The 26805-nt window shown below is 53.4% G+C and overlaps 2 protein-coding genes across 12 annotated transcripts in view; both read right to left on the bottom strand.

The window, feature by feature from the left end:
* Nucleotides 1–271: 271 nt before the first annotated feature.
* On the bottom strand, nucleotides 272–14319 carry LOC117646785 (disks large 1 tumor suppressor protein). 11 transcript variants are annotated; one of them, XM_034387990.1, is made up of 16 exons: nucleotides 14065–14319; nucleotides 13135–13246; nucleotides 12364–12660; nucleotides 11612–11833; nucleotides 11401–11542; nucleotides 11092–11317; nucleotides 10569–10782; nucleotides 10061–10471; nucleotides 9872–9974; nucleotides 8470–8514; nucleotides 7337–7420; nucleotides 5302–5451; nucleotides 5042–5214; nucleotides 4797–4906; nucleotides 4624–4715; nucleotides 272–4544 (listed from the first exon to the last, which is right to left on the bottom strand). In XM_034387990.1, exons 2-16 carry the CDS (start codon nucleotides 13204–13206, stop codon nucleotides 4435–4437), a joined length of 2451 nt encoding a protein of 816 aa, XP_034243881.1. In that variant the 5' UTR covers nucleotides 13207–13246; nucleotides 14065–14319; the 3' UTR covers nucleotides 272–4434. The 11 variants fall into 11 exon arrangements, with proteins under 11 accessions (XP_034243881.1, XP_034243885.1, XP_034243883.1 ...); XM_034387994.1 differs by having other exon boundaries at nucleotides 4403–4544; nucleotides 5302–5445; nucleotides 7379–7420; XM_034387992.1 differs by having other exon boundaries at nucleotides 4403–4544; nucleotides 7379–7420.
* The window catches only part of LOC117647412, a 37032-nt gene continuing 23571 nt past the window's right edge, over nucleotides 13345–26805 (bottom strand). Inside the window, exons 3-7 of the mRNA XM_034389140.1 lie at nucleotides 18317–18435; nucleotides 16233–16349; nucleotides 15515–15559; nucleotides 14819–15094; nucleotides 13345–13416 (exon numbers count right to left, since the gene is read on the bottom strand). Of these exons, the coding sequence (XP_034245031.1) occupies nucleotides 13345–13416; nucleotides 14819–15094; nucleotides 15515–15559; nucleotides 16233–16349; nucleotides 18317–18435 (629 nt within the window). The remainder of the gene's footprint in view (nucleotides 13417–14818; nucleotides 15095–15514; nucleotides 15560–16232; nucleotides 16350–18316; nucleotides 18436–26805) is intronic.

The following is a 26805-nucleotide window of genomic DNA, read 5'->3' on the forward strand; positions in this document are numbered from 1 at the left end:
AATTGTCTTTTGTGGAATGTCTATGCTGTTCGTCTTGTTTTCAATGTCTACCCTGTGGCAAGCCAAGGGACCCTAGTTGAGTTCTGGTGCGGTGAAGAGGCTGTGGATGATGGGTTGCCTACCTTTCCATATCTGAGATGGAAGATTTAGGTGAATTTCTGTGAGCTGAGATTCAATGGAATTTCATATTCTCAAGTTGCTTTGAAAGTCTTATGCTACGTCACTTAAATTAGTGTATGAAACGGGGCTTCAGGGTGTAAGAAACAACATATTCATTTGCTCAGCCCCAAAGTACTCAGACTTCGGCTAGTTTATTAATCCACACTCAACTTTCAGCACAACATAAGCATTGAGAAAGTGGATAACAAAACATAGATGAAAATGAAAAGACAGTGGAGGACATGAAAGAAAAGTGAATGAAAAACATTTTCTGGTGTTCAGCAACTCAACATTCTGAGAAAGTATCAGGATTCAAAATAAAACCATCTTCATATTCCTTTCTGATACCACAGCAATTCAGTGCTACAGTGCAATTAAAATAAACATCATTCAATGAAAACCATACACCAGCACCTTCACCTCTGCTCTTATCATGGGAGAAAATATTTTAATTGAATTCTGAAAAATCGTAGTTAAGTCTTAGTGAAGGTAGTATCATAAACTAAATACATCCAGAGAAACATGGTCCTGGCTATTACTAACTTTCCTATGTGCAGGCAATTTTCAAATGAGGAGTGTGAGTGATAGGGTTGGTTAGTGAACACCATCATGAGATTTGAAATTGTGTCCACAAATTTGCTGGTAAGGAAAACTGAATTGAAATAAATCAAAATGTGGACAAAGTCTACACAAGTTTTGTGATGTCAGAATGATACAAACTGTCTTCCTCCTAAAGAGTTTCATTGTACTCACAAGGTGGTTGAACAGTAAGCAAAACATGAAATGCCTCTCATATTGACAACAAGAAGTCTACAAACATGGACAATAATGAGAATTAAGAGAGATAACAGAACAGACAGTTGAAAACACAGACCATGAACAAAGTCAGTAAGAGAAAACATGGCATTTTGCCACAGAAAGGGATCACATTTTATTGGCTTATACAAACAACAACGTTGAAAAATGTTAAATTACTCTCATTCCAAACCGATTAAATGCCAATCTTAAACAAGTCACTTAACGATGTCACACGATCACACATCAGTACAATGTCAAATCTTAACCTATTCAGACATTTCCTCAACTTTAGATCAAAATCTCATGGCATATGGTATATTGAGCCAGTTTGTAAAACCTGAAGGGAGTTTCAGGTAGGCAAATTTGACTGTAAGGAGATATACTGAAAATACATTGAAAAGCCATTCTAGAGGTTTCACTATTATTAAAAATCAGGATATGCTTAAGGAACAAATGTCCAATGTGCCTATCAAATAGGATAGTTGCCCAGAGTAGATTTTTTCAGGTAGTGGACTGAGATACAGCACAATTACATGGTTTGGCAAGATGTAGGGAACATGGCAGCAAAGCCTCTGAAGCAAATTCAACTCCTTGAACTTTCATTTCTTTCTAAGTTATACTTTGAATTGCCATTTCTTTACAATCAGTAATCGTTGGCTGATAAGTCAACTGTCTTGTTCACAGCTGAGGGGTTGTTATGGATATAATCTTAAAAATTGTATTTAACATTCAACAATTCAGAATATTCCAAGATTTTGCTGGAGGGGTTTAAGCAACAAAGCTTCTGAATCAGAAAAGAGAGAGAACTGTCTTTACCTAATAAATCCTAACTGTAGTTTTTGAGCAGCTACTTACACCCACCCAATTCATTAAGTAACATTCGGTAATATTGCTGATTAAGATATAAATTGTAACTCAAACTTGGACCATATTAAGATGAATCACGAAAAGATCTATGTTGCTTCTGCACTGAAAATTAGATTCAAAACTGATTTTCACACATCGCTTTCATGATATAATATCATGGTCACTTCCATCGAGATTTGTATCCTTCAATCCTTAAAAGAGTAGATGGCAGTTAAATTTTCAACATTTCAAAACTGGATTCAGCGAAACGGCTTATTGAATGTGAGACAGGATTGAGAAAGTCAAGCAATGAAACATTAACATTACTAGTTCATTATTGATATACACCACATTTCTGTGCCTTGCCACAAATCCAGTTCAAAATGCCTGAACAGATCTTGGGTCCGGGCTTAGACTCCCTTCAAATAAATTATTGTAAAACTTAGACATAAAACAAAAATATGTAACATATGTAAAACACAGTTGGCTTAGTTCATCTTGCCTTAATTATTAAAGGGTAGACAAATATGAACTAAAATGTGCTCTTCTCTACATGCACACATAAAAGTATCAACAAGAAATACCTATGAAAATAAATAAAATGATTTAACATGATGCAACATTTACTGTAAATATCTAAAAATTTCTTCTCATTATGACATTAGTTATGAAATATGAACATTGTGAAAACATGTCACCAATTCTTAGTCAAGACTTATTTACAGAGTAGACTGTACAACAGCAACATACTTTAGGTGCTAAGGCAGGCAACCGACTAAAGGCATGTACAAACTCGTGCTAATCAATGTACTAAGTAGTACAAAACAACATACAAATGATCATCAGTGTATGTATAGTGCCGCATAACCTACAGAACACATCTCAATAAGTAGTAGGAGACTGTTACCTACATCATCAATTGAACAGTTAAGAATGAATGAATAAAATCAATCAAAATTGGTAAAGGTGTATTATAAAACTACATAGAGGAGCAACTTTATGCTCTTTTCTCTCATGAAAGTACTTGAAATTTTACGTCTTCCAAGCCCAACACAGATGTGTTCTGCAATAGAATTTCAAATTAACTTTCCCAAGACAGGATAATTCATTACAATCATTTTTTCTTTAAAGTGAAGAAGTGAGAACTGTAAGTACTAAAATACAAATCAAACGGTGGGAAACTCGCTTCAATCATAAATTTGAAAACAGACCAAAATTTTGAACTGTCATCATGAACTTGATTGCAAAATGCCTATTTGTGAGAGAATTTGAAAAGTTCAAAATGACACTTCAATCACAAGACGCAGCTGATATTCAGAGTTCAACCGTTCTAACCAGATAGCAATGGGAACAAGGATTTAAATGGATGTGACAACCAATTACCGGTAGGTTTGCTCATTTATATTTAACAAGACAAAATAAATTTTGAAATGACAGTTAAAATACTTATGTTCCAGGAAAGCTCAGCTGAAAGCAACAATGCACCCCCCTCCCCCTCCCTTTCTTTTGACACTTCTTAACTCTTAAACTGTATTACGAATAAAATAAAGCCAACCTGAATACTAAGAGAATATGTATGCAAAATTAAAGCAAAAGGCCAAGATTGGAGGCCTTTTCACAAAGAGAACACCTATTTTGCATAACATTTGCTGTAAAATCAACATAGAGACTCACTGTAATAAGGTGAGGGCATAGCTTTGGCACAATATGTATTTGAAAAGATAAGCTTTCCCCAAATTCACTCTTATTCACCTCTGAACCCCACCATATAGATGTGACTCATTTGACTCAGTTGAGCGACTGAAAAACAAAACACCAGACTAGTTAAAAACAATAGTTTAAGGTAGACAATATAAAATATTCTAGACTGGAAGCCAATGAAACAGATATTAAGACACATGAAGTTAAGGTAAAACAATTACAGAAAAATAACAGCCTGGAATATTATAAATTTGTTTTAAAGTTAATAACAATAAAATCTTCAAAGCAGATCTCCTGCAGACAATGTCAGACATGTAAAAAAGCAGGCAGAAAAAGATGTTCAAAGCACATAACAGTGAGGGGACGAATGAGCACTTTGCACACAAAACTGACACCTCAGCAGTAAAATTACTCTACAATACACTCACTGTTTCAATGAAGAGCTCAACACATTGCAACTAGAGCATCTCCTGGCCATCTAAAAATTTCTGCCACGCATCCAAGTGTATGTATAAAGGCACAAGACCAAGGCAAATGAAATAGTGCCTTCTGCTCCATGGAATGATGTTACACTATCAAAAAATGCAATCTTGCTGCACAAGCTTACATGGTGGGAAATATGTTCAAGACAAAAAAGGTCATAGAACAAACTTGAATGTCACAAATATCTTTGTCCAATACAACTGAAAGCAAATAACGGAACAAAGAATTTCATTCAAATAACAATAAAATTAGCTAAACAGAAGTCTTTCAATGTTCGGATGCACTGTCACCACGCTCACACACACAACACTGGCAATCCCTAGTAATAAACACCATGCCTATGGATAGTGTCTATGTCTTCCTTGGGGATTTGTCATACGCCACCACTATGGGCTTCCCCAGTGTGGCGTAAACCAAGCCTCAAGAGCTTGGTGTGGGAGACCTTTGTCACAGTTGTTGGTCACGATGAGGAACCCAGATTGTTGAGCCTGAATTCTGACTGATTACTTCCTTCACTTTCAGATAAATTTCTTCAGGTGTATCACCTTGAACAATGCCTGAAAAAGATAAATGTATTATAAATATTTTAAAGCCCCAATTTTAATGCAGATTGAAAGACCGGTCATAGCAACTCACCAGTAAAGTATTCTCCGAATTCTGACTCCATTTTGTATGCTCTTTCCATAGTTTTCTTTGCTTGTTCATATGACATCCTTTTATTCATTTCCCTTTAAAAATGCAAATGAAACATAAATTCAAGGTCCAAAATATAAATAAAAAACAAACAATCTACAAGTCTAAGAGCTTACATGACAGATTCAAGTGATTTAGGCTTGATAAAGATAGCAATTGGGTACAGTTGAGCCACTTGAAGACGTTTAATTGCATTGCCACTAACGTCAAGAATACAGTGCTTTCCCTGAAAGAATAACATTTTCAAAGTTCATCCCTCCAACAAGAGACAACATTTGCGACTGGTTCAAAGATCGATTGCCAGTTCAAGTCATCACTTACTGCATTAACGAAAACCAACAACACAACATTTGAAACTTACACTTTCAGCAACTTCTCTCACAGATTGAACAGAGGTGCCATACAAATTTTCATTGTACTGCCCTGCTTCAATGAAAAGATGGTTTTGAATATCTCTCTCCATTTCCTCCCTTGAGCTCACAAAATGGTAGTCTCTCGCATCAACCTCATGTTCTCGCATTGCTCTCGTAGTGTCTGTAATATGCAAAGTGTATCATATTCCTATAAAACAGAACCTGATTGACAAATAAAAAGTAGAACAGTCATGCAAACTCAACTTACGTGGAACACAAGATCCAAATCTGTCTGGAAATTCAGCTATTAAGTCATCATTGATGCGGTCCTTCAGTGGCCCCAGGATTATGACAGGGCGAGTGTAAGAGATCTGCTGCTGCTGCACCGGCTCATATGACAACACCTGCTCCTCTGTCCCTGCGCCAAAGGCACATCAATATTAGCAAACATGTCATCAAAAGATGGTTAAAAAACATTGATGATAAAGTGACAAGAGGTTTCAAAAAAATTGACAAATAAAGCATCTCCTTTAAAAAAGACCTCTCCTTCATTAAGTTGGGCAGAAATTTTGCCCTGAATATTACTCATACGATTAAAACTATCAACGCTCTATACAAAAATCAAACAGAGAATTTGCCTTCCCCTCTTTTCAACAATATCACATAGACTACTTGGATACATAATGGCTAGAGCAGAGGTCACAAACGGGAGTTGAATGATTTAAGTGGTGACTCGGTTAGTAAACTCAAAACAATTTCATGCAAATCATTCAAAATGTGTGACCATAGGGTAAGTAAATGTGGATAAGAAAATTCACACCAAGAGAGGATAAAAATGCAACCTACAAAGAATTACTAAAAAAAGTTTTAAGAAAGTTAGTTGGGAACATTTTTAAACAGTTTGAGCACCTGTCACTGCACTATTATTATTAATTACACAATAACTGGTAGGTAATACAAAAGGTTTCTTATCAAAATATTATAGAATTGGAATATACTCCTCCGCTAGGCAATTTTGAGATGTATGTAGATACATGCATGGAAAAATACGGTAGAAAGGTTACTTGACTCAACATGGTCCCAGGCCTCTGTCACACTAGTTATTTACTTCAGGCCATTAAGGTGCAACCATCTCTAAAGATCCTTCTTCTAGTAAAATACATCTATTGACGAACTGCTAATACACATGACACTAGCTGCTAATATTTTTCATTCATGGTGCTACAGAAAGTACTTTTAAATGTTCCCTTCGTCCCACCTTGCTTGATTTAACAAGAAATTAAATATTTACTTCCAACATTTTAGCTTTGTGGTAACAAAACATGTTTAAAATACGGTCAGCAGTCAAGTAAGAAAGATTGATAAGTCCCAAGAATGAGTTAATTTTTATTAAAGAGAAATCATATTTTTATCTCAATAAAAGTGCAAAATATATTTTTAACTCAATATGAGAGATGGGAAAGTTTAAAACTTTAAAAACTGCACTACTTTCTAAAGAAGCAGTTTGTCAAGACACGATGAGCCTCACAAATAAGAAACACAGACAGAGCTAATGAGACATGCCAGCCTCAGGAGTCCAATATAATTTTCATAAAATGAGTTCATGAAACTCGTCAGACACTTCGCCTAAAAGTAAATATCAACTCAACTGTGATAGCTCTGCATTTTAGATTCTATGTTCTAAAGTAAAAGTAGAAATCATGCAAGTGGGCACTGTATCACACACATATAAAAATAGACGCTTTTTGAAAGTGATTCTTGAAATCTTTGTATAATCATTACATATAAGTTGTTATCACAATTGATTAAAGTATAAGGGCTGTAACTTTTGTTGAAATTCTGTTTCTTCTCTATTTTGAAGGAGAAAAATTATCAATTCTTTGAGAAAAGAAAAGAGATCTAGATAAGGGTAAAGATTGAGAAGATGCTCCCCTACAAACAACACATTTTGTTCTGTTTACAATGTTTACAATGCCTCAAAGGTCGGAAGTTGACAAACAAATCAACTAGTAAATAATAATAAATGTGAAATAGAAACATATCACAGAAAGGGTTCTTTGGGAAGAGTCTAAACTGCTACGGAGGAGACAAGCATGGAGTCAGAGACTAATTAGTTTGAACAATAAAGACACGACTATTGAACAGCACTGATTGAACAAGTAACAAGGAGAGGAACGGGGAAGCAGTGATGCAGAGGAAGCACACCACAGCGCAGACAGCAGCGAGAAAACTGGTGAGCCGGGAGCACAATCAGTGCGGCGAGCGTTATGCAAATAACCATTCGGAGAGAAGGAGAGCCTTACCGACAAGAAATTCAATTGGATAAATGTTGTTTATGGTTATACCTTCAGAAGTTGCCTCTTCTTGTGCATAGCAGAGCATGAATGCTGTAACAAAGGAAAAGAGGAAACATGTTAGATAAGATGTAGCATTAACAAGAGAAATTCTCAGAACATCATGCAGCCCACTGAGCCAAGAATCCACAGCTTTGGCTCATGGCAAGCTCATTGTCCATAGATACTGAGAATTAAATTAAGGGGCTACAGAAAATGAAGTTCCTTCAGGTGTAATTAATATAAAATGTGCATTTAATACAAAGCGTCAACCAAAAAAAAAACCAAAAACAAACAAGTAGATATAAATTAAGTTTGATGATTTCACAATAAACAAAACCTTTAAGACTTAAAAACAATGAAGTCTTTTCAAAATGAAACAGCAAATAAGAAAATTTTGATGAAAATGGTTCGCCAGATGATATGGGCATGATGTAATGTAAGTTTTATTATAACACTTTGTCCCAAACCCTACCACATTGTCATTAGATTTGAGGGCACCAGATGAAGGTCCAATTTACCCTAAACTGCTATCCCGCGGCCATATTGCAGACCACATGCTTAACATGCAAGAAAACTTTACTCAGCTTCCCCACTAAAGCTGTTTTATGACAGCCCTTCTAAACTGAAAGCATGGGAAATGTAGCACAAACTTCCAGAATGAATTTAAATTGTTGTTATAATTTCTGCCTTCTTTGATCTGCGCACAAAAACATAATGGATTCAAAACCAATTTAATACTGTACACAGACTGAATAGGTGCTAAAAAATTGACGGATAACAGTTACATGGGGTTAGTTTTGAAAAGCAATAATATAAAATGATTTAAGTATTTTGAACGATGTGAAAACTGCTTATCTTTCTCTGTGGTTTGCATGAAGTTGCACAAACAATAAAGCAACACTCATTTCCCTCACACTTGGACAAGTGTCTGAATTGACAGAAAGGTACGCCAAGTGCCAATCATTGTAACATAACCAATCAACTTAAAACTTTGTGAAGCAGACAACCATGCAAAACATGACATGTGAACAGATGAACAAAACAAACAAACCCCAAATCTTCCAAATGAATGACAAGATAAAACAAGGGGAACTACTCACGGGCACTTGCTGGGTCTCCCTCACTGTTGGGAGTGGAAGGTGAGGCTATCGGAGGGAGGCAGAAACAAAACAAATGGGTTTGACAATGTCGACTGACATTTGACAATGCAAGCAATCACTACACAACAACACAGCACCGGACGCAGTCAATGTCAGCCTGCTCTTACGCAGCAAGGTTCAGCCACTGGAATAATTAAACCCGCCATTACAGCATTCAAAACATGCCATACTGGTCTGCATGAGCTCAAGCATGGCTGTCATGCATGTCAACATGTTGATGTAGAAATGATCACCACTTCAGAGTGACAAAAAGGAGATATAAAAAATCTCAAAACTTATTCAAAAATCAAAACCAGACCAAAACAAGAGAGAGACCTTGTCATTGATTTGCTCCCGCGGCTGGTGTTGTTGAAGGTATCAAAACATTTGGATCAAGGGTGAAAGAAACCAACGGTAAGAAAAGAAACACAGAACAACCAAGAGACAAGAACAAACAAAAACAAAATATGGTTGTCACTATGAAAAACGTACAGCACGCATGCAAAGAGCTGCAAAGTCTGCCAGCGAGCCCGCAGCTTTGTACTAGTTTGTCACTAGGAGTCTGTCAGGTCCTTCAGAATCAGATTTTGTTCTTTGATGAGGATTTTAATAAGTCAAAAGACGCAACATAAAAAAAAAAAGAGAGAGAAGATTTTAGCAGGAAAAATCATAAAAAGCCTTTAAAATAAATAATAAAAATTGATAAAATAATATTACGAGATTTAAGGTTCTCAAGAAAAAGCTCTCTTGTCACTTGATTGTTAAAGTGGTTACGGTTCCATCATCAATCAAGGGAAAGGTATAAAACAAGTTAGAGAGAAAAAAACACTTTTTGTAGATTAGAATAGTAACAGCCATTCACATGACAAATTGTCCTTTCATTTATCATTTGAAAAAAGTCAGTAGTCTTCATGCAAGACAAACATACCACCTTAAACCAGAAATTTAACTAGTAAATGTATCAATATTCTAGGTGGGTAGAGGAGAATTAAGATAGAATTAAAATAAAAGAATCTGGTGATACCAGGGCACAAATCCAATAAATTTTCAGAATGAAAGCAAGTCACTAATAATATGAGAGACCAATATAAGGGTAAACCATTGTCTTAACTTTACTGATGACGAACAGAAAATCCAATGACATTCTAGATGCATTGACAAATCCAATTGGTGGCTAAGGAGTGGCGTTCAAAACTGATCCAGGTAAAGCAAATCACACACACACCAATTTGACATGAACCAATGTTTATGTGCACCAGTTTGAAACCACTAAACGGCAGCACAGGTTGGGGTGAGGGGGTTGAAACCACAAGACAAACGCACGAAAACGGGTCGTTGGTGACATTCCTTAAACTACACTTACGTTCAGCATCCGAACCATCCTCTGATTTGTCGTCTTTACTCTTCATGAATGGAAATTTACGACTGAAACTGAAGTTCTTCTTTTTACGATCAAGGGTGGATTGCTGAAAGAGTGAGATGAACACAGTGAGACCAGCTGAGAAGTAAGTCTGTCTAGGTCCTAAAGGACATGCTCTGCAGAGGGGCGTACCTTGTCGATGAGGACGGGCATGTGGCCCTGGAACTTGACAGTGCGGTCGCGGGCGCGCTGCTTGCGCTCCCAGCGGTGCCTGCTGGGGATGATGCCGATGCCGTGCTCCTCGCCCGTCGCCACGATGACCCGCCTGGCCTGCCACCACTCGTCGTCGCTGGCGTTCACCACGTGCAGGATGTCGCCGTAGTGGAAGGGCAGCCCCCGGCTCGGCAGCCCGTCGTCCTTGTTGGGGTCGTAGTCGAACATGGCCCGGACGTAGAGCGACCGCTTCTGCGACGTCCTGAGCAGCGTGCCCGTGGGCGCGGCCTGCTGCGCCATGTGCTGCTTCAGCTCGTGGATCTTGGCCTCGAAGCGGTTGTACTCCTCGGGCCGGAACTGCACCGCCAGCGTCACCGTGTTGCCCGCACTCTGCAAGGAGGAAGGTGGTCAACGCCGCCCGAGTGCGAGAGAGACGGATCGGAATCAGCCTCCAGGGTTCGCACACGCCCCTTCCCCTTCCCCTCACCTTGAGCGCCTGGGCCGCCTCCTCGTGCGTGGCGTTCTTCAGGTTCACGTTATTGACGCTCACGATCTGGTCGCCGCGGTGCAGGGACCCGCTCAAGTCGGCCGGGCCGCCGGCCAGGATAAAGGAGATGAAGATGCCCTCGCCGTCCTCGCCGCCCACGATGTTGAAGCCCAGGCCGGTGTCGTTCTTGTGCAGCGTCACGGTCCGCGGCTCCCTGCAGGCGGAGAGACAAGTCGACTAGCGTGGGCGCCACGGCAGAGCCACGGCACAGCGGCACGGCCAGGGCAGAGCCAGGCAGAGCCGCCGCCGCTTTATCAGGCACCATGCGTCACCCAGTGGACTGTCGTCGCGCTGTCTCTCTCGCACTCATGGGGCGTCCCGAGTAGGTGCGAGAGAGACAGAGCGACGAAAACGACTCTCGGAATCGGTCTCCAGGCCCAGGACGGACAGTGGCGGTGACGCGACGCGCGGCGCCGGCCTCGGGGCCACACCCTTGCAGGCAGCACACCCCGTCAGGACTCACCTGGTCGTTGCGTCCTCCCCGACGACGGGCTTCTTGGTCTGGCCGGGCGACGGGCCCCGCGAGGTGGGCGTGGGCGCGGGCGCGGCGTTGACGGGCGACGCGACCCGCGGAGGGGCGATGACGGCGAGGGGGGTGACGACTGGTGCCGGGGCCACCGCCGCGGGGGTGGGCGACGGCGCGGCTGTCACGGGGGTGGCGGGCGGAGGGGCGTACACCTCCCCGACGGCTGCGGGGCAACGCGGGCAACGTTTACAAACAAAAACAACAACAAGAGGAAGGCACCGAACGAAAACGAGGGCAGAGACTCACTCTGGTGGGAGTGGTGCGACGTGGTCGACGCCGGCCTCGACAGCTCCGTCTTGCCGATGAGCAGCACCACGCGGTCCGTCGTCGACTTGAGCGTGGCCACGGCCTCCTCGTGGGTCACGTTCTCCAGGTTGCGCTCGCCTTGCTGCACGGGGACAGGACAGTGTAAGCCACGTAGAAACGGAATTCAAAGTCAAAAGTCTACTCTACTCACGTTCGAGTTGCGCACGGCGATGAGCTTGTCGCCGACCGCCAGCCGGCCGTCCACCTGCGCGGCACCGCCCTCCATCACCTTGGTGACGTAGATGCCGTTGTCGCCGGGGATGTGCTGGTTGCCGATGCCGCCCGCGATCGAGAAGCCCAGGCCCTTGGTGCCCTTCACCAGCTCCAGCTCCAGGACGCGCATGTGTGGCGGCACCTTGCGCCGTCGCACGTGCTGAAAAAAAAAATGTCGGTCAAACCAAGCGTTCCAGGGTTCAAATACTACCAGCTTGATGGTTGTTTTTCTTTTTTTTTCTGGCGGAAAGGGGGGGGGGGCACTGTGGCGCCACGCCCCCACATCAAGGCTCAGCTTTCCTCGGCCTAGATGCCATGCGTGCCCCCCTCCCCCCACCTCATTTTCATACTCCCCCCGCCAGTGCTGGCCAGTGCCATTTTGGAGCGGTCCGACGGGGTCCGACGGTCCGGGCGACGCGAGTAGGATTAAAAGCAGCCAGGCACAAACAATTAAAGCCAGGGGCAAGGGGGGCCGCGCTAGGCCGCGCCGCCCCCGCGTTGCGCTGGGCGTTCGTTCGCAGCCCGACGACAACTTGTCCCAACTGCAGCGAGCTGATGACAGCTAGAGTCGTCCTTTTTTTCTGCCGGTTCTAAACCAAATCGCGCCTCCCAGTACGTAGTCCCGAAATACTAGGTTGACCACATTACTTTTCAACAACCCCCCATTTAAAATTTTGGGGTGCGACCTACCAGCCTGACGTGGTTGCCGGCCTTCTTGAGGGCCTCCACGGCCGCCGAGTGCGGCACGCCCACCACCGACGTGTCATTGACGGACAGGATGGCGTCGTTGACGCGGAGGCGGCCGTCGGCGGACGCGGCGCCGCCCTGGATCAGCTTGGTGATGACGATGGAGGGGTCCTCCGGGATGTGCGGGTTGTCCGTGCCGCCCGCGATGGAGAAGCCGAGGCCCGCGCCGCCGCGCTCCAGGGCGATCTCCTCGTACTCGTACTCGCCATCCTGGACGCACGTCGAGCCGCCGCCGTTCACCTGGACAGCCCCGACAAACAACAAAAACGGTTCAGATTCACAGTCGAAAACGGATTCTGGCGCGCCTGGCTCTTGCTTGCTTTTGTCTGTTCCCTTTTAAACATTTTATGAGATCTGCAGTGATGGGTCCGCAGCAATTAGTGGGGCTCCTGCACTTCCCGTGGGAACTTCCCCCACCCTAGCCAGAACCAGTGAGACAGGTCTAGGGCAACGACAATGCCCTACAGGGCAGGGCCTGGGCCGGTACACAGTCAACAAACCCTCAGGGCACGGAACTGCACTTCTTGTTTGCACTCTATAAACTAAACTTTATCATCCTCAAACAGGCAAAATAATAATTGTAATCTGTTTGAGGAATATTTAAGGCAGGTGTTATTTATCTCTTGGTTAAATAGCATCACCACGCCGATGCTCAAATGAACTGCAGCTCAACTTCCTGCATCTGCAGAGGAAGTCTACCCAATATTGACTCACCTTGTCCAAGCTCATCAAGGACGAAACTTTCTGTGCTATCGTCTCTTGACGTTTCTTTCTACGCCCAGTCATTTTGAAGGCCTTTTTCGCCGAAGCTCACAACCACATTACACTGAAAGGAAACACCACTATGTAAAGCCCACTGTGCCTGGGTGCAGCGTGAAGTGCGATTTGAGCGTGCTGAGACTGTGCTAGATGCGTCAAATGTATTCAAAGCTTCACTGGCTTTAGAGTAACTGCTCCAATGAATCTATACAAACTAAAATTATAAAACTTAATACACTTAAATATACAGGGAAAATTATGTAGTTATTACTGTGTAAAAGGCTTACAGACAGTAATCTATAACAGAAACCTGCCTGGTTGGCATAAACCACAGCTTATTATTTGCCAAGCTATGTAAACAATTAAATAGTGAACAAAAGGTAGAAGAGGTATAATTTAAAAAAGTACATGTGGTTTCTAATTCGTAGACGCATACAACGAAATCAACAGGCACAATCAAAAACTACATGTATGCATCACTCACAGCAGTAACTACAAACATAACCTCAACTACGTTTTGACATTAATTTCATTCATCGAGGCTCGCGATTAATCCGAGCTCAGTGAAGCAGCGAGGACACTGGACGTTCTGTTTCTCTTCCAGGCGAGTATCGCTAGCCCTGGGCGAGTCGCCGAGCCGCGGGCAGAGCAAAACCGCCGTCGTCAAGACAGGTCAACACCATTGACGCGAAGCGTAGCTGCACCGACAGAAACGTCGGCCCCACCAGCGCGGCGGCCCGAAACGGCACCACACGGCTCGGCCTTCGCACCAGCACACTCTCACGCACCCTCGGCCAAAATGTGGCGGCGGCGAGAGCCGTCCGGGGAAACGACAAGGATCAAATTCCAGACGCTGCACCAAGCCTCAGCAGGCACACCCCTAACCTAAAAATAACACTCCGCCCGAAGCGGCGACAAGCGCCCGACGCCCTGGACGGGTGGCCGCGAGTCCGCTGCGCTATCGGCGCGAGGGCTTATCGGCGACCCGACGGCCGCGCACCGCGGGCAGGCCGCAGGCACCGGGTACTTCCGCGAGGACGAGAACGCTTCTCGCCGCGGCAAAGGGCCGCCGTGCCAGAGAGTTTGTTTGGAGGCGCGGCGGAGCGTGGCGCGTAGCGGAGCGGAGGACGGCGGGTAGAGGACACTTGTTGAATCGGACGAGGAGGCGCGGCTAGCGGCTAGCGCAGCGCAGCGCGGCGGTTCGGCGCTCGGCTCGGCTCCGTTCGGCTCGGCTCGGCTCGCACCGGCCGAACGCAGCCCCGTTGCATCGGCGTGGTGCATCGGCGGACAGGCGGACGGTGCATCAGGAACCGGTTCCGCCTTCCGTGACGTTACGTCACGTCGCCGAGCGTCGCGTCACGCGCCTCGCTCTGTCCGTCCAGTCCGTCAAGCGTCGCGCCGCGCCCAAGTCTCCTCCAACCGTTCTGAACGTGCTTTTCAATTTCGAAGAAGAAACAGGAAAAATGCATGCTGGCTGGGAGACCGGAAGACCCAGCGAGGGGAGCGGGAAGGGGGAGAGGGGAAAGCCCGGACTGCAGAGTGCTTGGCCCTGTCTCCCTCGCACTGGTACACTGGTACGGGACGCGCCACGAGTGCGGCAGAGACAGGGCTTGCTCGACTCGACCGCGACGCGACTCACCTGCCTGACGGCGGCCGCCACCTTGGCCGCGTTCGCCTTGGCCACCACCTTGACCACGGCCGGGGGCGGCGGCTCGCCCTCCTCCGCCTCCGGGGGCGTGCCCCTGCCCCTCAGCGGAATGTAGATGGCGTTCTGGTCGTAGCTGGAGGTGCCCCTGGAGCCCCGGGGCGGGGACGGTGCGGCGGGGGCGGGGCGCTCCCTGGAGGGGATGGGGATGGGGACCTCATCGCCGGGGCCGTGGGGGCGTCTACTGTTCCCCACGCCGTCCGACTCCTCCTGGAAACAGCGGCAGCGCCGTGTCAGTGTGTGCACAGTGTGTGCACAGTGTGTGCGATAGACAGAGACAGACAAAGGCAGACAGACTGTGTGCGTGCGTGAGTGTGTGTTTGGCCGGGGACGCGTGCTTCTGTATACAAGCCCTTCTTCTCTCTCGCTCTCTCTCCAGGGAGCCCCTGGCCGGGCAGGCCAACCCGCAGGCCAGGTGAGTGCTCGTGTTGCCGACTCTGCAGGCGCTCTGCCGCGCTCTGCGCTGACGGAGACCCCTCCCTCCCACTCCCTGCCTGACCCGACCCACCCACACAGCACACACACACAGACACACACACGCAAAACACTAACTGTTCGGATAAATACAGTGAACCGTTCAACGGTGAAGAAATCAATGCGTGCCTACACTGCCGCCGGCGGCGTACTCACCAAGTCTATGGTGTATCCAGCATCGTCGTTTCCTCTCCGCACGTTCTGCGAACAAGCAAATTCAAATCCCGATTCAATTTCGAAACAGAAAACCCGTCCCGCGGCAATGCGCCCTCACCCCTTCTTGGTCCTTTCTCGGGCTGGCACCAGCAGCAGTCTCATTCCGAGAGTCGTTTTCGTCGCTCTGTCTCTCTCGCACCTACACGGGTGGCCCCATGGGTGCGAGAGAGACAGACAGAGCGACGAGAACGACTCTCGGAATGAGTGCGCGGCAGCGGCGGGGCATCTGTGTCAGCGATGACGTCTGCGAGCAACAGGTCGCGGATTCAATTTGATGGCGCCCCGCCCCACCCCTGCTCAGCCTGCCTTCCGCGGGGACGCGACGACGCGGACGCGCAGCGCGCAGCCATGGCGCAGCCTGCTCCTCCATCTGCTGGCGAGGCGCGGCAGTGGCAGTCGCGGCGGGCGGGGATAGCGGGGGGTATGTCCGCGGCGCGGCGGGGCTGGCTGTCACTACCCCTCGCTCTTCGCCCTCGCCCTCGCGCGCCGAGGCGCCGCGCGTTACAAAGGGAATGCTTGATTGGCGCTCATCAAGTGGAGTGGAAGGCGACGGCAGCAGACTCACTCCGCAGACTGACTCGTCGCTCTGTCTCTCTCGCACCTACACGGGAAGCCCCACGAGTGCGAGAGAGACAGAGTCGTGTGTGGTGGCACTCACCTCGCCGGGGAACTGCATGAGGTACTCGGTGCCGCCGTGCTCGTGCAGCTCGCGCACGCGCGGGTGCGGCGGCAGCGCGCGCCGCGCATGGTGGTCCGCGGCCGGGGCGTAGTTGTTCTGCAAGAAGAAGAGGAAGGTTAGGTTAGGTTAGGGGGCGTCCTGTGTGGGTGCGAGAGAGACAGGGCGACGAGAACGGCTCACGGAATCAGTCCGCTGCAGCATGCAGCAGTGCTTAGCCCGGCTTAGCCCCACTCGAGGGCCGCGCGACAGTGCGGTACGAGCTGGGAAGGCAGCAGCCCGGAGGCAGACCGGAGGCAGACCGGAGGGCCGAACGGGAATGAGGGACACGATTGCAATTTACGTCGGCTATAAAACTGCCGTTGTGGGGGGGGGGGAGCGTCACGCCCGACTCCGCCCCGCCACGGCGGGCTACTTTGTCGCTAGCCCTACGACCCAGTCGAACGTGACTAGCCGGGGCAGCCGCGGCGGCCGCGGCAGACGGGGCCCTACCTCGCTCGAGAAGCCGAGCGAAGACGATGCAAGAAATACGAAAGAAGAGCAGTGCGGCGCCACGCGGCGGAGAGCGGAGGAGAGACAAAGCAATTCCTGGCGCAGAAGCAGGCAGAAGTACGCGGACTCAATTGAAACTGAGACTCTGGTTAGGGCACGGCAATAAATTACGAGGCGAAGCGGGTCTCCTCGGCTCCGAGTCCTCCGGAGTCCTCCGTGGGGACGAGGCTCTCCAAGGCTGGCAGCATCGGGTTGCGTTTAGAGTGTGGTGGAAATGCCCCCGCCAGCCGGGCAGGGCAGAGGGCAGTCTCGTCGCCCTGTCTCTGTCGCACCGGTACGGAACGCCCCATGAGTGCGAGAGAGACAGAGCGACGAAAACGGCTCTCGGAATGAGTCCGGTGCAGGGCGGCGGGCGGAGGCCGGCCGGGCGCCTTGCAGGCTCGGACTGGCCCCCAAAAGGCCCCAGCGGATAAGACCGCAAGAGGCCCCCGATCATCATTATGTTTTTACCCTTCATGACCAACTTTGTGAGGCTACCGCTCCCAAACTAGTTGCGGTCAATAGCCTTCCCGATACAGGGCATGAAAGAGTAGGGTCTTAAGAGTACTAGGGCGTCGGGGGAAGCCTTTTACGGCAACTAGATTGGACAAAGTGGCCGCCCAAAGTCAGCAAAATCAGCAAATTTCCGAGATTCGACCACTTTTTGACCAACTTGGTCGGAAAATCGTTGCGGTCAAAGGCAAAATCGTTGTGGTCAACGTCTTCCCGATGCAGGGCATGAAAGAGTAGGGTCTTAAGAATACTAGGACGTCGAGGGAGGCCTTTTACGGCGACTAGATTGGACACAGTGGCCACCCAAAGTCAGCAAAATCAGCAAATTTCCGAGATTCGACCACTTTTTGACCAACTTAGTCGGAAAATCGTTGCGGTCAAAGCCAAAATCGTTGTGGTCAACGTCTTCCCGATGCAGGGCATGAAAGAGTAGGGTCTTAAGAATACTAGGGCGTCGAGGGAGGCCGTTGACCGCAATTAGATCGGACGCAGTGGCCGCCCAAAATCAGCGAAAACGGTTACTTTCGTCCTATATATAGTAGGACTCTTTGACCAACTTTGTGACGTTACTGGTCCCAAACCCGAAAGGCTCCGGCAGATTTTTCTGCCTGTCTGCCCTGGCCAGTCCGAGCCTGGCGCCTTGCGAGTAGGCACTCCGAGCGCAGCGCTGTCGGCGGGACTGCTGACCGGCAGGGGCTCGGCCGCCGTCTTGGCTCGCCGTCTCGTCTCGTCTCTCTCGTCGTTACATCATCGGGTGGAGTGGGCGGGGGCGGGCGCACGGTGCGGTAACGGTACTGGAAGGCTTTCCAACAGAAGCAGTCCGCTCGTGGGCGGCGCCCACGGTACGCATTACCTAACGCGGCCACGGCGAGGAGCTAGGCCGAGGCTAGTCTTTCCAGCGTACCCCTCGAGTCCTCGCGAGAGGCTAGACAGCCCCTGCGAGGCCCTGCGAGGCTGGCAGGCAATCGCGCGTGAATTAAGGACGACCCCGGCGGCCCCGGCGTCCCCGGGACTCGACTCACCTCCCCGATGAGACTGCCGCTCTCCTCCCACTTGTTGGCGATGCGGATCGTCTCGGCCGTCTTCTCCTGGGTGGTCTTGCTCTCGTTCAGCAGCGTCAGCTCGTAGAACTCCTGGATGTCTGCAACAGAGAGACGGCGCGCGTGAAAAAAATAAAATGAAATACGTAGAGGGGGTCGGCTGAGTTCTCGATGCAATCCGGAGCCGCGCCGAGGCGAGGCGTGGCGTCCCAGCGGCACGGCGGCGCGGCGGCACGGCACTAGGAACAGGTGGGCCGTGTGCTGATTGTGAGAGGCCGGAGCCCCGGAATCGTTTCCCTGAGAGTCTGCGAGGAGCGGGGCGAGCCGGGGCGAGCGGGGGGAAGAAGGCGTTATTTCCTTTTATTCCCCGCTCGGCCGCTCAAGCCTGCGCTAGCGGCGCTAGCCTCGATGCGATACGGGATTACGGGATTCGGCTCGGGACTCCCAGAAGGATTATTGCTCGGGCAGACACATCGGGAAGGAGCAGGCAGCGCTGCAGCGGCCCGCCGCGAGGCTGGTGAAATCAAGACCCCCGCCGCGGTACGCGGTACCCACGCGGTACCCACCATCGCCTTCCAGGGGCCCGGCCGGCTCCAGGAGCCCGGACCTGCCCGTCCGCGGGGGCGGCGACGAGCTGCTGTAGTGGCCGCGGTAGAGCCGCTCCGGCGTCGTCGGCGACCTGGCGGGCAGCTCGTCGTGGACGTCCTGGAAGGGCGCAGGGGGCGCGACGCTGGCGTAGCGCAGGCAGCCGGCGAGCTCCACTTCGGCCTGGACCTCGGCGTGGACGCGCAGCACGCCGGCCGACGGCGACCTGGACAGCATGCCGACGACGAGGGGGGCGCGGCCGCCGCGGCACGTAGCCAGCGTGTCCAGGTCGGTGATGACGGCCGAGGCGGACAGGGCGACGGCGCGCTCGGCCGCCTGGTGGCGCTCCAGCTCCGCTGCATGTCGCAGGGCGGCGGCCGCGGCCTCGACGGCGGCCTCGGCGGCCTCGCGGCGTCGGCGGTGGCGGCGGTCCGAGTCCGCCTCGTCCAGCTGGCGGCGCACGCGCGCGCGCCGGCACTTGCTGCACCAGTCGGCCTCGACGCGGGCCTCGTCGCACGTGCTCTTCCGCCGCAGCGCGCACGCCATGTGGTACAGCGCCATGGCGGCGTCACCACGGCCTCCGCGACGGCCTCCACCACGGCCTCCACGACGGCCTCCGCGACGGCCTCCGCGCCGGCCTCCGCGCCGCGGCAGCCTCCTGGCCCCCGGGCATCGCGCGCTAATAGGGCAGCAAGGCGTCACGCTGGGGGTCCTGGGGGTCCTGGGGGTGGACTTGGCCGCCGAGGACCAGGCCCGCCAGGCCGCAGAAGTGGCAGCGAGGCGGCGAGGCGCCACCGAGCAGTAACTTTCTTCACAATCCCCCCTCATCTCTCTCTCCCCCTAGCCCGATTTGCAACCCCCGACCTCCCCCTCCCCGTCGTGTTAGTCTTTGCAATGATGACGAACTCCAACTTCGAGGACCCCCGGCACGGCACGGCACGGCACGGCCCGGCACCGCCCGGCGGGACTCGAACCAGGACGGTTCGGTCTGCCTGCAAGTTGATATCCCTAATGGGGGCCGCTAGGCCGGGACGCCAGACCGCCAGGAGAGAGGGGGAGGAGAAAGGGGGAGGGGGCAAAAGGTCAAACTCGCAACCACCATTCGGTGGGGTCAGCCGCGAAGCACGCTTCGTCACGCCCTGCGACACCGTGGTCACGCACACACACACACACACACCACCGCGACGATTACTGTCGAAAGCTCGACTCAACAAGCGGCTGCCGCTGTTGAAAGTTACCACCCCTCCCACACACACTTCCGCGATACCCGCCAACACCTCCATCCCCTTTCACCCACTTTGACAGTGGCGTGTCTCCGCAATCAATGACAGCAATGGAGCACCGCCGCCGCCGCAGAGTGCGCCGCGCGCCCCCCGTCCGTTTTAATTTGTTAATTGGATGAATAATGTATCGCCTGCTCAGAAAAACAGAGGCGCGGCTACGTGTTGTCGGTGTTGTTGATCCTCGCCTGGCGTGTGTGTACACACACACACACACACACACACACACACACACATCCGCGCCAACTCAGCGCGAAATCCGTGCCCTCTCCCCCTGCCCCCTCCCCTGGACAGACGTGTGCAAATGTGGTGCGTAAACACGCCACGGGCGGGCTTGGCTCGCTGCCGCCGTCGCGCTGGGTAAGTAAGGCTCGTACACACTCACACACATACACACACACACACACACACACAGCGCATTCGGCACGTCGTTCACGCTGCGCCTCCTCATCCTCCTTGTCATAATGGCGGCAGCTTGAGGAACCGACGGCAGCACACTGATTCCGAGAGCCCCCTTTTTTTCGACGCTGCTGCCTCTCTCGCACTCGTGCGGAGCGTCCCGTGAAGGTGCGAGGGAGGCAGAGCGACGAAAACGACTCTCGGAATCCAGTCTGCTGGAACCGCTCAGCCGGAAGCACGAGAAGAAGAAGAAAACGACGACGACGAACTCGTGGTGGCGGGGCGACAAAAAGAAGGTTCGCGACGTGGAGGGCGACGACGACGACGACGACCCTGCCGCCGCGCCTGCACTGCCAGCGCCAGCGCGGGGCGGTATAGGGACGCAGACGCGGTAGCAAACACGCGCTCGCGCAGCGACCCATTGCGCTGAGTGCTGTGTGTGGGTGTGTGCATGTGTGTGTGTGAGTGAGTGTTTGTGTCCAGCGTGCCTGCCCCCCTGTGTGTCCCTGCCGGGCTGTCGGGGCGCAGGGCGGCGCGGGGAGCCACCCGACAACCGACCGCAGACTACGCGGCGCCGCGCGCCGACGCGCCCCGCTGCTGCGGTGATCCTCTGCGGCGTCCTCTGTCCTGCCCTGCCCCCCCCCCCCCCCCCGCGGACTGATTGGGGCGCGCGTTGCGTTGCCTCGCGGGACCCGTCCACAATGAAACCGCACTGATACGACCTGGGGACGCGCCCGCCCCACCCCTTCCGCTCTTCCCTTGTTCGACGGCTACCTCCACCCCTCCGCGCTCATCCCTTCCGGGGGAACCGAACCGGGACCATCACGTCTGCCTGGACGCAAATAAAGCTTTCGTTTTCTCCGTTGATTTGGATGGCCCAGGGCCCCGGCCAGTCCAGTGGCCCTGCAGACTGATTGCGAGAGTCGTCGCTGTCTCTCTCGCAACTTTTACGGAAGGCTCCATGAGTGCGAGAGAGCGACTATGACGACTCTCGGAACGAGTCTGCTGGTCCTCGTCGTGGAGCACCAGAGGGAGAGGGACGGAGGAGGCGGCCCATCCCGGCGGCGCGCGGGCTGCCTCGACAAGTAGTGCCCGGCGGCACGGCCAGCAGACTGATGCCGAGAACCGTTTACGTCGCTCTGTCTCTCTCGCACTCAGACGGGACGCCCCACAAGTACGAGCGAGACAACGACGAAAACGACTCTCTGAATCAGTCTACAGCCCGGTGGCGGTGGACACAGACCGCGGGCACCACAACAAAACCCGAGAGCAGAGGACAGCCGGGTCGGCCGCTGCGTGCCTGGCGCGGCGTGGCGCGGCGTGGCCATGTCCAGGCGGAGGCCGTTAACTCGGCATCAAAATTCCCTCCCGGCCGTCGTGCCGTCGTGCCGCCCCAGGCCGGGGCCTCCAGGCCGGGGCCTCCAGGCTTCCTCCAGGACAGACGCGTGTCCTCCCGGCCGTTGACTGGAGCGCCCGTAAAGTCTGGAGCGCCGTTCAGGATCGCTGCCGCTGGCGGAACGGGCCGAACAGGGCGTGCTTCTGCAGCGGGCTGATGCGCCTTCTCTGTCGCACCCCTCCGGGCCGCGGCGCGAGAGCGAGAGAGACAGAGCCCTCCAGGCACGGCTCGGCAGGCCGGACACTGCCGGGCACAGCGGCCCCTAGCCCTGCTTGTGGTCGAGCTCCCCCCCCCCCTTTTTGTCCGTGGCAAGTCAAGGCTGATGCGTCCCCAATGCTGCGTGCCGCCGGCCGTGCCGCCCCCTCGCTTCGGAGCGCCGTCCCCGCGCTGCCCGAGAAGGCCCTCATCCCGGGGACCGATTCCGGGGGGCCGCTGTCGTCGCGCCGTCGCTCTCGCACCCGGACGGAGCGCCCCGTGAGTGCGAGAGCGACGGCGGGCGGGCGGGCCGCGAGGCGCAGCGCGACGCCGTCTCCCCTTCTTTCGTCCCCGGCTAGAGGCGGGGCCGCCGGGCCCGCCGGCCTGGGGCGCGTTCCGCCTCCAGCCCTTCAGGTGGGACCAGGGGTCTCCTTCTTGGGCCCGGGGGGCGTTCCCTCTTTCTTTCCCCACTCGGGGGGCAAAACGGCCGAGGGCAACGGGTGCGCGCTTCCCCACTCCATTCCACCCCCAGTACACCAAAAGGGGTTCACTTTTTCGAGCCACCACTTCTCCAGCACGCGTCCGATGGAAGGCCCACCCCGGCAAGTTCAAGCCGCGGCCCTTTGGGTGGGCAACATCCACCCCCTGGACTCGAAGCACCGCCAGCACCGCCACTGGGAGTGCGACGGAGACAGAGCGACAGCAGCGTGGTGCCAAGGCAGCAAGCCAGAGGTCCAGGAAGCCAGCGAAAGCCCTTGGCATTAAAAGTCACTCAGCAGACTCATTCCGAGAGTTGTCTTCGTCGCTCTGCCTCTCTCGCACTCCAAGGACGCTCCCTAGGTGGGAGAGAGACAGAGCGACGAAGCTGACTTCGTGAGGGACGCGGGCCGTCGCCGTCGGGGTTCTTTCTCTTCCGCGCTGCGCTGCGTCGAGATAGTGCCGCCCCGGACAGATTTGATTGATGCCAGGATAATGAACGACTCCAATTAGAGCAGCAAATCTCTTTGATGCCATCGGCGGCGCCATGTCGGCCCGCGCTGCGGCAGCAGACTCATTCCGAGAGTCTGTCTCTCTCGCACTCACGGGGTGTCCCGTCTAGGTGCGAGAGAGACAGAGCGACGACTCTCGGAATGAGTCGACAGCGCTGCGGCAGCGCTGCGGTGCCGTCTAGTCCGCGGGTATGCGGGTTATTCGATTCAGCAGCGCCGCGTGTTTTTCACAAACACTCGTGGTGTGCGAGTCAGATCTTTTTTTGTTTTTTGTTTGGTTTTTTGGCCGTCGGATGGCATTTGGAGAGATAGAGTTTCAAAGCGCGGCCGGCACGGCGTGGTGGTTTGCGCACTCTCCCGCCTGCTGGCGATCGAACGGCCTGCCGTACGGGCCGGCGGCGCGTCCGCCCCGCCCCGCCCCGCCCCGCCCCGCCCCGGAGCACCCCTCCTCGTCTCCCCCGGGACCCCCTTTGCCTTTGCAGGTCCAAGAGCGGCTTACTCTGGAAATGGAAATCAGGCAGAAGAGCAATTCCAGCAATTCCAGGACAGCGAACGGAACGGAACGGAACGACCGGACGCCAAACAAAGGAGTTATTCCATCCATTTGAGAGCGAGAGCTTTCTAGTGCGCCGGGCACGAATGTGAGAGGTGTTCCATTTGGTAGGAGCGATGCCGCCGCAACTGCGTCCCGTCGCTCTGTCTCTCTCGCACCCTCGCGGGACGGGACGGGGCGCCCCCACGAGTGGGACAGAGACAGAGCGAGGCGACGACTCTGTGGAATCAGTCTGCAGCAGAGCGTCTGGGCTGATTGGAGTAGTCGGCCGGGCCGGGGTCGCGGCACTGGGCGAAATGATTTCCAAAGCGGCGCTACAAATAAAAAGAAGCCAACATTTTCGAGCGGGGAGGTGAATGTTGGAATGTTGGGTTGGCCGAATGGTGCTTACACGGGGCTTAGTACCAACACACAGCCAGGCTGAAACAACACGGAACGCGGCGCGGCGCCGGGGATTATTTAAAGACTCTTTGCGTTGTACCGACGGGGCAATGAAAAAGGAGAAAAAGGACGTGCCATAATATTGATTCGAGTTGAGCTGCACCCTCTCTCTCCCTCTCGCTCCCCCTTTCAGCAGCTGCCGCTTCCATAATCACTGCCACCTTTAAGTGGCCGGGGGCGCCGGCGCACCAGCAGGCTGGTGTCGAAAGGGGCGGCGCCGTCGCTCCGTCTCTGTCACTCTCGCGGCCCGTCCCGACGTCCCGCGGGGCTGCGAGAGAGACAGAGCGGAGGAATGACTGTAGGAGGGCGCTGGGCTCGGCAGACGCCGACAGGCACCGCGGCGGCAGCGGGGCAGCGGAGCGGCGGGGTGGAGGACATGAAAGGTCCCAGCAAGGGCCGGGCCTTGGGCCGGGCAGCCAGGCAGGCCCGTCAGGGCCTCCACGAGGGGGAGGGGGTCGGGGGGCGTTTGGGGCACGCCAAGTGGGCGGAAAAACGCCCACACTTCGGCATCCCCTCTCCTTCTGGGGCTGCAGACTCCCTCTCTCTCTCGCACTCATACTGGATGCTCCACGAATGCGAGCGAGCGAGAGAGACACCTCTAGGTCGGAATCGGTCTGCCGCTGCCGCGGCTGCCGCTCCGACCTCCATTTCTGTCCTCCTCTTGAGGGCGGGCTCGTCATGGCCTGCATGCGGAATGCCGGGGCGTGCCGGGGCTCTCCGTGGAGGCCCCCTCCGAGCCCCCGTCCCCCGCCCGCCGCCACTCCGGCGTCGCTTTGGTAAGACACATGATCCAGCGCGGCCACGCGGCCCGTATACATTCCGCGAAAGCGAAACCAATAAGAGACGCCGCGACCAATCAGAACGCGCGCTGCACCACCTTGCCGTTGTTTTTCCTGGAGCCTTGTGAACCTGCCCCCCTCTTTTCCCTTTTTCCAGCGTGGCCGCTTGCTAGGAGCAGCAATTGTCCAGGAGTTTATCGCCTCCAGAGTTCCAGAGTGAGCTGCAGGCTGGTGGGCCGCCACGGCTAGAGCCACGGCCGGGGACGACGGTGTGGTGTACCTGGTGTACCGGCGCGGAGGGCTGGAGTGGAGGTGTGCGTTTCGTTTAAGGTGCGGTGGGGGCGGGGCGGGGCGGCAAGACGGAGAGACGCCGGCGAACACTCCGGACACAAAGGCGGGCACGGCGTCGTACTTGTCGTGGGGACAAACGCCTCGCCGCCACGCCTTAGCCACGCCCCCCTGGCTGGCACACCGCAAACCGCACGCGGCACCGCGCTGATGATTCCGAGTGGGTCTCTCTCTCGCTCGCTCTCATGGGGCGTCCCGCGTGCGTGCGAGAGAGACAGACGGACGACGCGCGAGGCGCGATGAGAGAGATCCCGCAGGACATGCCCGCCCGCGCCGAGGAGGGCCGGGATGATCCGGGATGATACGGGGTGAGGAATAGGGCGGAAAGTAAGAAGCGTGGGGAAAGGGGGGAAGGGGGGGAAGGGGGAGCAAACGAGGAAGGGGCGTTAATTAGGAGGAATGCGCCATTACACCGTCGGGGTGGCGGGGGGTGGGGGTGGGGGGATCTGGCACTGAGTACTAAACAGGAGACGCGAAAGGAGTGCCCCGCACCCATTGAGAGGCACCGGGCCGCGGAATTTACGGCGTGCAGGGGACGCACATCGCGGAGGGATGAGGAATGTCGAGACAGAGAGGCAGGCGAGACAGAGAGCCAAGACAGAGAGGCGAGGGTTGGACGTGTGCCCTGACTAATTAAGGCCGCAGCGCGTCGCCTCGTCTTTCCACACTCCTTTCTGGATAACAATGGCGGAGTATGAAAAAGGCGGGCGGGGTGAGGCGAGCTCACCAGAATTTCGCACTAGCCGGCCAGCGCCCTCGTTCTGTTCCTTCACTTTCTTTTTTTTGTCCTCTCCATTTTTTCCGCCTAAAATGGCTGGCTGCGCTGGTCGCCTACACCCGCGGTTGCGGCCGTCCGACGGCGTGAGGGGAAGGGGGGCAAAAACTTTTCCGGTTGGGTGGAAATTCGCCGGCGCCAAAACAGCGGGAGAGATATGTGTCTGCCAGTTTGTGCATATTCATTCGGGAAAGTAGCCTCGCGCCGGCCGCGCCGCCCGCACCGCAGCGGGCCTCCAGCGGCCTCCAGCGGCCTCCAGCGGCGACGATGGCCGTGACGCGGTGACGCCGTGACGCGGTGACGCCGTGACGCGGTGACCTTGCCTCGTCCGGCCGGCCCCCGGCCTGTCACGGCGGCGCCGCGGCACAGCGACACAGCGTGACAGTTGGGTGCCGCCCTATCTAGGACACGCCAGCGGACACCAGCGGGCCCGGACACGCCGACACGCCCCCCGACGGGCCGCGCTCTGTCTCTCTCGCACTCATGCGGCGTCTCGTGGGGGTGCGAGAGAGACAGAGCGACGAGAACGACTCTCGGAATGAGTCTGCCGCAGGACAGGCGGCGGACTTTCAGTGGAGACGCAGCGGGACGCGGTGCGCGGCGTGCAACTTTATTCGTTAGCACCTGGCCTGGCGTGCCGCGTGCCGCCGGCCCGCGCGTCCGGGCCCAGGCCGAGGTCCAGGCCGAGGGTCCGCGTCGAGGAGTTCCACCCGAGTTTCCAAACTGCCGCG

The sequence above is a fragment of the Thrips palmi genome, unplaced genomic scaffold (assembly GCF_012932325.1).
Source record: "Thrips palmi isolate BJ-2018 unplaced genomic scaffold, TpBJ-2018v1 HiC_scaffold_2, whole genome shotgun sequence".
NCBI lineage: Eukaryota > Metazoa > Arthropoda > Insecta > Thysanoptera > Thripidae > Thrips > Thrips palmi.